The sequence below is a fragment of the Dermacentor andersoni genome, chromosome 2, assembly GCF_023375885.2.
Source record: "Dermacentor andersoni chromosome 2, qqDerAnde1_hic_scaffold, whole genome shotgun sequence".
Classification (NCBI taxonomy): domain Eukaryota; kingdom Metazoa; phylum Arthropoda; class Arachnida; order Ixodida; family Ixodidae; genus Dermacentor; species Dermacentor andersoni.
In genome coordinates, this window is record NC_092815.1 from 110,778,252 (window position 1) to 110,791,385 (window position 13,134).

Sequence of the window (13,134 nt, forward strand, 5' to 3'; positions counted from 1 at the left end):
CTCAGGAATGTGGTATCCGTGTTTCTGCGCTCCTTAATTAGCTGTGGTGCGATTCGATGTGGTCTGGGGATCTCGAAGTAGGCTCAGGAAACGGTCCCGTATCTAACAACGCCCTGTAGAGGTGATTGGCTTCACCGCAATGAAAACACAAGGGCCTTCGGTCTGCAGTGCACCATACGTCGCTCTTGCGGGGTGGTCGTCTTTCGGCAATGAATGGCGTGCGTCGGGGCCTGAAGTTGCCAGTTGCTTGTTCAACGGCGCACACACCATGATAGTCCGGGACATCGCGCGTATCGTGAAAAGTCGGAGACAACGAACTTCGCGCAGCTTCCGCATACGACATACGAGGCTGTGGCTGCTGTACCTCGTAGTCTGGTTTCTCGCTGCGTTCCGGGATTTGTACTGCCTGCCTGATTTCTTCCCAGACGACCTCAGCCAGAGCTAGTCGCTGTACCGATGCTGGAATATGTAAAGATGACCGATATTTCGGACAGCTGCCAACTCTACACTTGATTATCTGCGCTCCGTCCGTGGCTGTAGCGTATGGCGACTCTCCTGCCATTATCTCCTTTGGCAATCTTGAAGAGCCATCAAGTATGGCCTCAAAGATACGAGACATCAAGTACGGCCTTAGAGATTACACGCTAAATGGTAATCCCTGATGCCATGCCCTGGTCGCAGCACTGCGCCTCAGAGATTTAACTGCATGTGCCCACGTTTTAGATTTGCCCAAATTGTGAGGTCACATCAAAATCGTGTTCATCACATTACGCATTCTGTCACCACTGCACATGGTCCGCTCTTGTTTGCTGAATTTGCCTTCCGGACAGTATTCCACATTCTGCACTTGTTTGTTTGTTTAGTATGCATTCCAGACAGCGGCCTGTTGGCTCTAAGAAGTCTTTCTTGTGAAGTGATCAACAGACTGCACCAAATGGCACCAACGGTACCCCTCACAGTCCGAATGAGCCCGGCTCCGCAACTGAAGAGCCTGAACTGCCGCCTACCACGATGAGCTCAAATGCGGACATCACTGATGACCTGCTAGGCTGCGGTGTACTGATTCCTGCCACCGTTACATTTGAAGACTTTGCAGACGACAGCGCAGTGTCATCGTGTGCCGAACTGAACGATGATGAAACAATTGAGCAAATTCTCCCACCGTCAAGCTGCGACTTTAACACGGATGATAATGATGTGCCATGCTTGTCTGATAGGAGCATTTGCAGTCCTTGCTTCGGCATACAGACACAACACAGAACTGACAGAAATACTGGTGGATTTCGTTGCACATAAGCGGAATTACGTGCAGCAATGCATGGACCACTTCTTCTTTGCACAGGGGCCTTAAAACATAAATAAAATAATCTTTTTTAGATACATTAGTTTTTTCGGACATACGATAGTTTGGACTTATTTATGTCCGCCTTGGAGTCCGTATTATCGGTTGTTGACTGTAGGCACATGCTGGCTCAACACAGATACATCACTGAAAGCTGAGGAAGAGAAACTGAACATAACTTTTGTAGTAGTGCGCCAGGAAACTGAGATGTAGTACTGTTAACAACTGCAGGTCGAGTGACGAGGAGGAGACGAAGGACAGGCCCATCGAGTTTAAGGACAAGAAAGAGGCCATTGAGGCCTTCAAGGAGCTGCTCAGGGAGAAGGTAGGTGCAAGCTCACTTCAGGAAAGCCTTGTTATCACTAGTGCTCTGTGTGCTCACTTCTCCTTTGCATTTGAACGCATTTTTTTCAAATATTAAAGGAAAAATTCAGGTCTCTGTACAAAGCTTCGAATATAGTGAAACAATTTAAAGGGTCGGGCATGGCAAAGGAATTGCATCGGATGTTGTGAAGGGCGTTTTCAAAGTCGTTGGAAGATTTCGAGCATTTCTTTATATGTTGTTTGTTTCCTCCCCCTCAAGTTTCTCGCCTAGTTGTCTTACAATTCTCCTCTTTATCTTCAATTTCTTAGCATATTTTGTTTCTCGTGCTTGAATTAGGCAGCTTGTTTGCTGGAAGTTGAAGGAGCTCATGAGCCTAGGAGATGGAACTGATGAAAACTGTGATCACAAAGACAGTGTGTTGTGAAAGTAAACTTTTCCCCATTTGAAAACGGTTGCTTTTAAAGGGCCCCTCACGAGGCGCCATAGGAAATTTTGGTTATACGCTTAAAGTTGTTACATGTCCTCTAGGGAGCCGCAAAAATCTTTCACATCGGCTCATTAATAGCCGAGATAAAAATATTTCAGTGCCAAAAACCCATGATTTCAGGAGGCGAGCTCTACTGCATAGCGGGACACTCTCTCCAGTCGCCCTATCTAGCCTCCGCAAGCGAAGTTCTTTCCCTGCATTCTCCTATACCGGACCTCGAGGACCTCGCGCAGTGCACAATTTTGCGCGTTGTGCACAAGGACACATGATTAGCGGTATAATTCAGTGCTACACGAATACTGAGGCAGAACAAGCAGATCGCAGAGCATGATCATGCGCTGGAACACAATAGAAAATGACAGTTTTGGTGCCTGCGAACATGACGGCATGACCATGTGTACAAGCTGACGAAGCGGACGTACATCTCTCTTGCTTCGGTGTGAAGTAAAACAAAAAACACGCACACATTCCGTTTGTGTGTTTTATTATTTCTCTAAACTTTAATTCGTTAATTCAAGCAACAGATCACACAAATAACAGATGGTGCCTTGAATAATTCTTGAAGTCACATGTCACCATGAGCAATGTCACACTGCAGACCCGAGTACATAGGCGCAGGGACGCGAGTACGTCACCGTCCGACTAGGAGCGCAGCGGCCGCGAGGAGATGGGAAAACTGCATTCGTATTGAAATGTCAGACCTTTCCGCGACATGTAGCAATGTAATTCTTTGCAAACATGATCGTTGGCGGGCATTGTATGCTCTGCGCTTGTCAGCTCATAATGGCCAGTCCTGGTGAGGGACCCTTTAAGGGCATCCAGTACCTTGGCACAAGACGTGTGATTGTGATAATACTTCCTGGTGTTGCAGCAAATATAAATGGTGTTTCTAAATGCTTAGTACTTGGTGGTCTGTTACAATCTTCAACAACTTATAGGAGTACTGGCACACAATTTTGGATGTGTTAGATACTATAGCGCACTCTTCTTGCATGTGAAAGGATGACACTTAGCGAGTAAGGTTGGTAAAATTACTAAGATATCTTAATTTGATGCTAAAGTTGGTCTCGAAATGCCTGATTTGGTGGTATTGACATTATCGTGACTTCATGACATGGAGCAAAATTTTTACATTGTGTAGCAATAAAGCTAGCTATGACGGTGTTGCTCATAAAAAATAAACAAAAGTGCTGCATGAGTTCCGTCTCACTGAGCTTGAAATGGTAGCTGCAGTGATTGCAAGAACTGAGAGAGCAAGCTGTTTCATGACACCATGACATGTCTTCTGCCTGGGCACCAAAACTGGTTTGGAGCAACAAGTATTATAGTAAATTATTTAGAGCACTCTTGATGCCTACCACTATTTTTTATCTGGTTTAGATGGTTTGGGGGGGGCCCTTCGTTTAACAGAAATGTCATGTCACTACTCCTTTAATGAGGGAAATATTGCATAAGGTAGAGCACTAGGAATCACTTCAAGTTTGCACCTTATTATGTTTTTTGCAACAGTAACAGCTAGAATAAAAATTTCTGCTTAACCATTACTATACTAACGCCAAACCTAACCACTTTCTTGATATTTGTTGGCTATTCTGGGCTGTAGAGGCTAATTGTCTATAAAAATATACATAGTAATATATATATATATATATATAATATATAGATATAGTAGTAGTATGGAGGTTGTTTATTGCTCTTAAATGACCCTGGAGCTGTTCAAAGGGCCACTAGATAACACAAGAAGACCGTGGATGTGGAATTTGAATCGGCAGCATCCCTGTTGCACTGATGTGGCCTTGCGTGAATGAAGTGGTTCATCATACCATGCCCATGCTTTACGCAGGAGGTGCCCAGCAATTGCAGCTGGGAACAAGCACTTAAGCTCATTGCCAATGACCCCCGCTACGGGACGCTGCGCAAACTCAATGAGAAGAAGCAGGCCTTCAACTCGTACAAGGTGCAGAGAGGCAAAGAAGAAAAGGTGGGGCCTGTTTCTGGTCTTGCTTGGATTCTGTGTCTTTGGGCTAGCCTCCTGTGTGCTTACTATGCCTGCCTCAATGCATTAAAAGCAGGAGGGGGAGGTGACTCAATGCCACTTTTACCAGATGTTGGTCGCTGTTCATGGGGTGCATTTAGGATCGTGGCAACCTTCTTTCAATGTTTGTCATTCCTGCTGCTTCTGGAGTGGCATGCTGAAATGGAGGGCGGGAGCATAGCACTATGAATACTGTTACTGTTATTGATACTGTTAACAATGACAGGTATAAATCGCCTGGCAAGGCGATGCTGTTTCAGTTGACCGTTAGCCCTCATGCACTTAGGCATGACATGGTGGGTGTTATAAATATACGAGAAGCTATTTCTTTGCAGAGTCAAAACAGCACAAATAACCCAGAACTATGGAGAGAGAAAGAAAGTTTGATATCTGGAGAGGTTAGCCTAGCGACAGGCCTGACATGATACTCCAGGTGAGATGGTGAAGGGTGAAAGAAAGGTAGTGAGATAAAAACAAAAACGAAGCATACACACACTACATACACATCCACGAACACAAATGCAATAGCACAAAAGTTAATGTGAGAGCTTTAAATGGTTCATGAGGTGGAAAATCTGGCGTTGGCAGCGTGATCACACGATGGTACAAAAAGGCTACAAACCCTCGACCTTTCGTGAGAGTCGAATCCATGACCTTTGGTGTTAATTAAGGCTAAGTTTAGGCACAATTAATTAAGATATAGTTAAGAAACTCAAATCCACGACGTTTGGTGTTAAAGGGACACTAGGGGCAAATATTAAGTCAAGCTAAAGTGATAGATTAGTGCTTGAGAATCTCTAAGGCCTGACTATTATCGCGAGTAGAGCCTTAACCCTTTCGCTGTCACGTACGTACCGGTACGTCATCGCGCTTCCCCCCCACAGTGTCACTGACATACCGGTACGTTCTCTATCGCGCGTTCAAAATTTCGCGCCTGGGCGCAAAGCTGGCGCTCCCGGACTTGGCCACGACATCTGTTGACTCTTCCTACAAGTTCGTATTTTCACCCTGACCTGTGTTAATACATGTATTGAAGAGTACGGTGCGACTGCCACGCCCGCCTCTCTTTTTGCTGAGTGGCGCGGTGGCTCCGCATTCGCTGGATCATGCGTCGCGCCCGTGTGGTTATGGGTTCAAGGGTTCTTCTGCCATCTCCGCCGGTTTGAAGGTTTTTATTTTTCTTCTGTTGTTGCGTCTTCTACGGCGCGTCAAGTTCAGGCGCACGCGTCGCCGTTGCCTCTCCGAAAAGAGTGACTCGATTGCTGCTTTCGCTCTCTCGCCGCACCCTCGCTTCCGACTTGCAGCAGTAAACGTAAAGCCCTTCGAACTTTGTTTTAGCCTTTTTCCATCTCTCTCTTCTTGATCACACAACGTCCCATTTATCTCCGTTGCGCGGGCGACTGAAAGCGCATCCTCCCTGCATGCGGTTACTTTCGGATAGCTGAGCGGCGCGAGACCTTCGTCTGTTCATTGGAGCGGTGGCTCTTACGATTCAGAATACGAGCCGAGCTCGGATTTGGACTCGGACAGCGTCTAACGCGGAGAGATGAGTTCCACATCGTCAGATTCGGATGTTGAACAGATGTATAGTCAGGCTGATGATGATGATGATGTTTACTAATAACAGCTGCAGAAGATTGAAATGTGCATATTGCATTGACTATGTTATTTGTATACCAATCATAATCAAAAATAAATTGCTGTGTTCATTCCCTGTTATGCTCGTTCCCTGAAACCAAGCCGACACTGGGGGTGCGTCACGGCCAGAAAGGTCCGACAGCGAAAGGGTTAATAATCGAGAAATTGAGGTAAATGCAGGACATGATTAGAGACTCTTCCGGGACATTCAAGTACTTGCTGGATGATGAAAGCACTCCTCAGTTAAATTCTGTCACTAGTACTCTACCACTCGTTGCAAAAAGCATCCTTGTATTATGAGACGAAATAAAATGCTACTTGTCCAGTTATATTTCACTTAAAAAAAAAAAGAACTAATTGAAATTACCCTTGACGACGTGTGCGGTTGAAAGGTTTCGTTTTCGCTCGACTCCGCGCTGCCTACGCTTTTGGCTTTCAGTAGTTTCGTTGTTGTGTAGTGCTATGCTGGTTTTGCTGGCTTGCGAAACACGCACAAACTGCAAGTAGCAGAGGATTCAACTTCTATGTGGTGTCGTGGGATGCCCGAAGGGTCTACGTTACTTGAGCTAAAAGAAGCTGCAGCGGCGAATCCACTGCTCTGTCTTGGCTCGGTACCGCTGTCTGTCAAGCGCCGTTTTACTCACCGACGGCAGCAAAGGGTGGTGATGGCGTATGCAACGTCACCACTCCTCTGGTTGGGTGGCAGGAGGTCTGAATATCGAAAAAGGTATTCGGACCCTTCAGATACAATTTTCTCGTAAACTAAGTCTTTTCCTGGCACGAAGCAAGCGTTGCGAGGTTTCTGGAAGGGTATTTAAACAGTCTACGTCGACTTAGCATTTGCCTTTAATGTCCCTTAATTAGGGCAAAGTTAATTAAGGCACTGCTAATTAGTATACCGTTAAATAAGGCATTCGAACCCACTTCCTTTGGTGGCAGTCAAACCCTTGACCTTTGGTGAGAGTCAAACCTACGACCTTGCATTGTGCACACCTTGTGACGAACACCGTTGATCACGTGACGTTTCAGTGTTTCTGCTGACATGGTTGCTCGAGTCGTGTGACTCTGCAAGTAGCACCATTAGATGTCACTGCGCTTCTGCTGACGTGGCCGCAATACTTTCGAATTCATCCACGTATGGATAACTAAGTGCCCCTTGAACTTTTTGTGCTAGGATAAAGATCTCGCTGAGGTCTTTATCTTGCAGGAATTCCATAAGCACTTTAGTGGGGTGCAATTGAGATTTGAGACATTGCTACTGTCCAAGAACATCCCACAATTTGAAGTTGTGTGTCATGTTACATGTGTAAAACGTTTCTCAAAGAAGTAAGGAACAAGCATGCAGGCACATGCTAAGTACTGACTCACAGCTGCTGGGTAATTGTTTGTCTACCGCCTACACAGCAAAGGTGGTCATGCGACTAGAAAAAATTCACCGACGATTACGATACTCCCTAATGCGAAATTCGAGCGCATCTTTATACGTGCTTTCATTTTGCGATGTACTGAGGCAAAGAATTTGACAGAGACATGTAGCAGAGTCGGCAATCGTCAACGATCAAATCTGCTGGCCAAGTGTGTCGGCTTTTATACATGACTTGTCAAAGGTTCCAGTGTAATCGCTGGTGCCGCATGGCTTCCAGAAAGCACTGCACAATTCGCGTCGCGCATGCAATCAGATAACAAAACAATTGCAAACCATGACAATTGAAACAAGCACGATGAGGACCAAACCAAGCAAACCAAACAAACGTGAACGAGAGCTGACACGAGCAGACAGTACAAAACGAGGTGTCCGGCTTAGACCAATTACAAGCACTCATTGAGTGGTTGGGTGGGTCCGCATGATACCAGTTTCCTGCATGCACGCCATTGAAGGGGCCTCTCTTATTGGTCTTTGCCATTCACAGATTGCGTCTTTCATATCCCGCTCCGTATTAGCTCTTTCACTATGGCTGTGCTCGTTCGCTCGGTTATGCTGCCGATGCCATCGCTCGCCACAGGAACGGGCACCTGAGGGCTTCGCTCTAAAATAAAAAAGGGGGGAAAAAAACAACAACAAAAAAATAACAGAAAAGATATGGTGAGCAATAGCACTCTCAAGATGACAGAGATACCATTACTTTTTTTCCTGTGCCCTCCCCTCTTCTCCTGTGTCCCACCTATGCACTAATGTGGTCATAAGCAGCAAGCCTGCTTGGACACAATCATGCTTATCAAAATCTGTGCAGAGGCTGACTGATTCTTGATCAGTGTGGCAGTTCTGAGAGAGCAAATTTTCTTTCCATACTTACACTGCCATAAGCAATTACAGCATCAAATTTTAATGTAACCATTTTGCAGTTAGGAACCCACTGTTACACTGTTCAATGCACCATATCTACTCGAATCTAGACCGACCCCGATTCTAAGCCGACCCTCGAATGTCCGAAGTCTGAAAAAATAAAAAGACTTACCTTGAATGTAAGTCAAACAAAAAAGTGAGGGCAGCATTCACAAAATGAAAACGGTATTTATTTAATATGCACATGCCGAACTCGCTCTACGTCATCATCGCTGCTAGCCTCGCACGCTTGCGGAAGCGCTCAAACTCGCATCCACATGCCCACACATGCGCAGACAGTGCGGCACGGCTTGTACGCGTCGAAATGCTGTGCAATCTCGGTGGACAGCTCCTCTCTGTTATTGCGTGCTTATCTTCCTTATTGCTATCATCTCCTCTTTGCTGCACACACAAAAGGCGTCTCCCGCTGCCCCCTCCAACAACGGACGTTTTTCTCATCGATGCTGAAGTCACGCCCGGCTTGAACGTTTGACGATGCCTGTGTGGCTAGCACAACTTTTTGTTTGTGGCATCGCCTGTTTGGTGCCATTACGATAATGCCATGCCTAACGCCGTTTAAGCCATGATACCAATATGACACAGGTCAAAATGGCGACGTTGCTCTTGTACTTTGGTTGGCTAAAGGTGTGGCTATTAGCGGCTGCGATACTGACTTTTCTAGATGACGCTAGCTATGCACCATATTTATCATTTTCAATTACAAACTGGCGCTTTTCTAAAATCCTCGAATCTACGCCGACCCTAGAGTTTGGTATATGATAATATTTGAAAAAAACTATTGACCTCGATTCGAATAAATACGGTAATTTTTTCTTGGTCGAAATATGCACCTTCTTGTTACTAACTCTTAAAGGGACCCTGAACCACTTTTTATTGAAGTTTATAAATGCATTTGAATTTGATAAGACTATACCAGAAATATTTTGCTGCAAAAAGTACTTCAGTCTGTTGAACAGAAGAAGAATTATTGGCAATCAAACATCCCTTTCGCGGTGCTTCCGCTCCTTCTTCAACGCCTTGCACTTCGAAGGCTACGGCAGAGCGGGGCATGCCCACAATTCCTTGCCTACTGAACGTCACCATGGTGCGCAGTTCAGATTTGATTTTGGATGTTCACGTAGACGCCACTACTTCTGAGCTTGGCACCTGTGACGTGCCGCCAAATGTGGTTGTCCTCAGTGAGCCGCAGCACGCTCAGCCAGCGGACTTGTCACAGCAGCTGCGGTATCTACGCCACATAGCAGACCACAGCTACGTGCAACTGTAGTGCCTGTGCGCAGCGTTTGCTTTGTACACGACAGGGCTTGAGCTCATGTGCTCGAGTCAGGCCATGCTACGTGGTGCGAACTGGCTTTGTCCCTGCGCCAGCTTTGCCGACAGGTAGTAGCCACATCCAATTTGTGTATTTTGAAGCGCTATCACTAGCTCAGTACAAAGTGAAGTCCGCCAAGGCATCTAACTAGGAGTGGCCAGGAGTGGGTGCGCGCTGGCTAGCATGCATGTGGTCTGACCTCAAGTTTTGCGTGATTCGAGGCTAGTTCAGTGCTCAAAACTAGTCGACATTAGTGAGGTCCGATGGTTGCGATACTGATAAGCAGGGTGGCCAGAGTTTAATTTTTACTTGGTGACTAGCGTCGCCAGACAGTAGCTGGCTTCTCCCAGAAGTAGATAATTATTACAGAAATTTGAAAGCAGATTTTCGCTTACTTCAGCCTTGTTATTAAACTGCGTCAATAAATATACACAGTAATAGTACGAAGAAGCCCATTGATCCAAACACCCTTCTTGATTGATGCCAGCTATTGGCCAATAGCAGCCACATATGGGAATCTGCTATATTACGTAATAAAGCACCAGAAAAGAGTGAGGAGCAGGCTTCTGTTTGAGAAAAAGGTGACTCTGCGCTCCACTTGTGAGCTCCACACGTTGCACACGACTGCAAAATTTGGCTGAGATGTTCGCAGCAGCGTGTGCTCTCCGTGGACTCTGTTTTTTCACAAAGCCTGAAGGGTGGTTCAGGACTCCTTAATGAATATTTTACAGGCATCAGTTGTATGTTATTTGCTGACAGTGTCAGTGGTGAGAAATCTTTATCTGGTCTACAAGCTTTGTTGAGGAAGTTTAACTCTTTCATTATTGTGCTTATAGAAATCAATTAATTTGATTGACAGTTTTTCTATGCGTTGTTAAACAATTCCGTTGGAAGTCTTCTACTAGCAACGTCATGGACTGTCTGAAATGACGACTATTTGTCAGATGTGATGATTTTTGGTAGATTGGAGAGTCCAAAAATATAGAACATTTACTGGAGGTATCATCAAAACTAGCCTCCTGTGCTGCTACTTCTTCAACAACTATTTGTAAGATAAGTGCTTTGACTGACTTATCAACATAATTTTTATATGACAGCAGCAATGAAGACACAGAAGCTCTTCTCGGGTAGTATAACTTTTCGATTCAACGTCTAAACTTTTCTTATGGTACCTCAAACGGTTGCAATTGCTTGTGAATGTTATTTTGATAAATGTATTCGAATAATATTGAGTTGAACTTTATTTTCCTCACCTCGGGTTGCTTTTATTCATCAGTGCTTCGACAGCATATGTACAGATTATTACGAGCAATCCTTCCCGTCAAGTGGAGTTTTCACTTACACAAAAGCATGCAGCCGGTTTGAGACTGACCTTCGACAGAAGCTTGACTAGCTGTATAATCTCTCACATTTAGAACACCGCCTCTTCAAGTACCATTATTCATTACTGTACAATATTGTGCAACACTCCACATTACTGTATAGCACTTTACAGGAACTGAACAATGCACGTGGAGGCTCCAGTGCTAGTTGAACGCACATTAGACCACCTCGCTTGCACAGAAAATCTGATTGAACGCAATAATCAAGTATGAAGAGGTTTCTCCATGCTTCCCTGACCTGGCAACCATTGTTTCACGATGCGAAGAATGCAATAACAAACAAGCCAGATACCTGCTGTAATGAGTAGAAACAAATGCTCCCTGTAGATTAGGAACTTACCCATTTTCATATTTGCAAAGCTACTGCTCTTCCGCATGGCATGGGCATCACTATGGCTGGTATTGATGCCAACAAATGTTAATCATATTTTTGCCTAATCTTCATAATTCTTCAACAAATCTTCATAATAATTTATTCATAGTGTATTTACTCGAATTTAATGTGACCACGATTGTAACGCGACGGTCGGCTTTCCAGCCAAACAAGATAAAAAATAATAATGTTAAATAAAACTGCGAATGCAACACGAAATGCAAGGAAGAAAAAGAATGGTACCTTTATTCAAAGAATCACAATTCGGAAACAAGTTCTGTTCACATCTGAGGTGGAGACAGCTTTCCTTGAGTGATCCCTTTCAGAGAAATTTTCACTTTCACAAAATTTTGCGTGACTCGGCACTGAAAGTGCCCATGACAAGTGTTTTTAGCACTGTGCCAAGCTCGCTATCAGTGCCAAGAGCACTGTCAGCCGTATACTTCGAGGGGTTTGGTGCCAGAACGAGCCAAGCCTCGCAAAAGTTAGACTATCTCCGGAAGTGATTGCCCGAGAATCACGTCAATTTCGAGCTTGTTGGTGATTAAGTCCATCTTAAGAGGCCGCAAAACCATTTCATTTGGGGATGCTACTAGGCTACCACAAGGTTTACAAAGCCCTTCTGACTGACCTTGGATTTAAGGAGGGCCTCTCGTAGGTCTTGCCATCCGCGAATCGTGGACTCATTGGCATCGAGCCGTTGAGCCATGATGGATGTTCCTATCCGGCCATCAAAATTGCTCGTCTCTTGAAGTGGGCATCATACTGAATGCACTTCGTTGCTATAATGTCACGAATAAACGGAGTCGAAGCGCGAAAGGCCACAGTGTACTGCAGCACCATAACTGTGACACCAGTGACAAGCACAGCGAAAATGGTGTCGAATCGAACGAAAACCAAGGTGTCACTTTGAACAATTTGTTTATAAATTAGATCGAGACCTACGGGTTGCGAACATAATGTTAAAAACCGTAAGATTTAGGATATTTGTTTTATAATGGTCAATTTTGCCGCTATTAGAATGTAACGCGAGGGTTGAGTTCAAGCACCGAAAATCATGAAAAAAAACTCTTGTTACAATCGAGCAAATACGGTAGTAATTCGACTTGCAAAAGTTTGGAACTAAAAACTAGGTGCTTATTTTGTATATTTCAGATTTTCTTACTCTCAGTGCTTATACTAAAAATAGCAAATTATTACTTTCGTTCGTGTTTTTTGAGGTGCTTCTTTGAAATTTTGCATAGTGTTCTCAAAAATTATCCGACCTATCATTATTGATATACTGCCTTTCAAAACACCTGTTATCAGTGTATAATTTTACATATCACAGTATACATTGCGGCTACTTCGTCTTGAAATAAAATGTTAAAACATAAGAGCACTGCAGATGAGCACATTTTTAGCAGTGACGAAAGAGTTAAGAATGTGTCTCATTATTTATTTCTTCAGCTGAAAGGATCTTGTCATCAATGAGGTGATACAGGTATCACCAAAGTTTTCCAAATTTGTTGCTAGTTAATGATGTAATCATTGGTTGATTGCTTGCAATCTATTGCTATAATGACGTAATCATTGGTTGATCGCTTGTGACTTAATTTGGCGAACAGTGTTTGTCGTTCAGTCATTCTTAGGTGCTTGCACAACTGCAGGAGGAGCAACGGTTGCGTGCCAAACAGGCCAAGGAAGACCTGGAACAGTTCCTGCAGAGTAATGACAAGATGAGCTCGAACACGCGATACCGGAAAGCGGACCAGATGTTTAGTGGCCTGGATGTGTGGAAGGCTGTGCCTGAGCGAGAGCGCAAGGAGCTCTTTGACGATGTCCTCTTCTTTCTTGCCAAAAAGGAAAAGGTAAGAACAGTACCCTTGACATCCCTTTGCCGTCTTGAGTGTTTAC

General features: G+C 44.6%; 1 protein-coding gene across 7 annotated transcripts in view; it reads left to right on the forward strand.

Moving 5' to 3' along the window:
- The window catches only part of Prp40 (pre-mRNA processing factor 40), a 69,282-nt gene that overhangs the window by 28,719 nt on the left and 27,429 nt on the right, over nt 1–13,134 (forward strand). For all 7 annotated transcript variants that reach the window (XM_072286499.1, XM_072286498.1, XM_050187922.2 and 4 more), the window contains exons 9-11: nt 1,574–1,667; nt 3,998–4,135; nt 12,888–13,088. In XM_072286499.1, the coding sequence (XP_072142600.1) occupies nt 1,574–1,667; nt 3,998–4,135; nt 12,888–13,088 (433 nt within the window). The remainder of the gene's footprint in view (nt 1–1,573; nt 1,668–3,997; nt 4,136–12,887; nt 13,089–13,134) is intronic.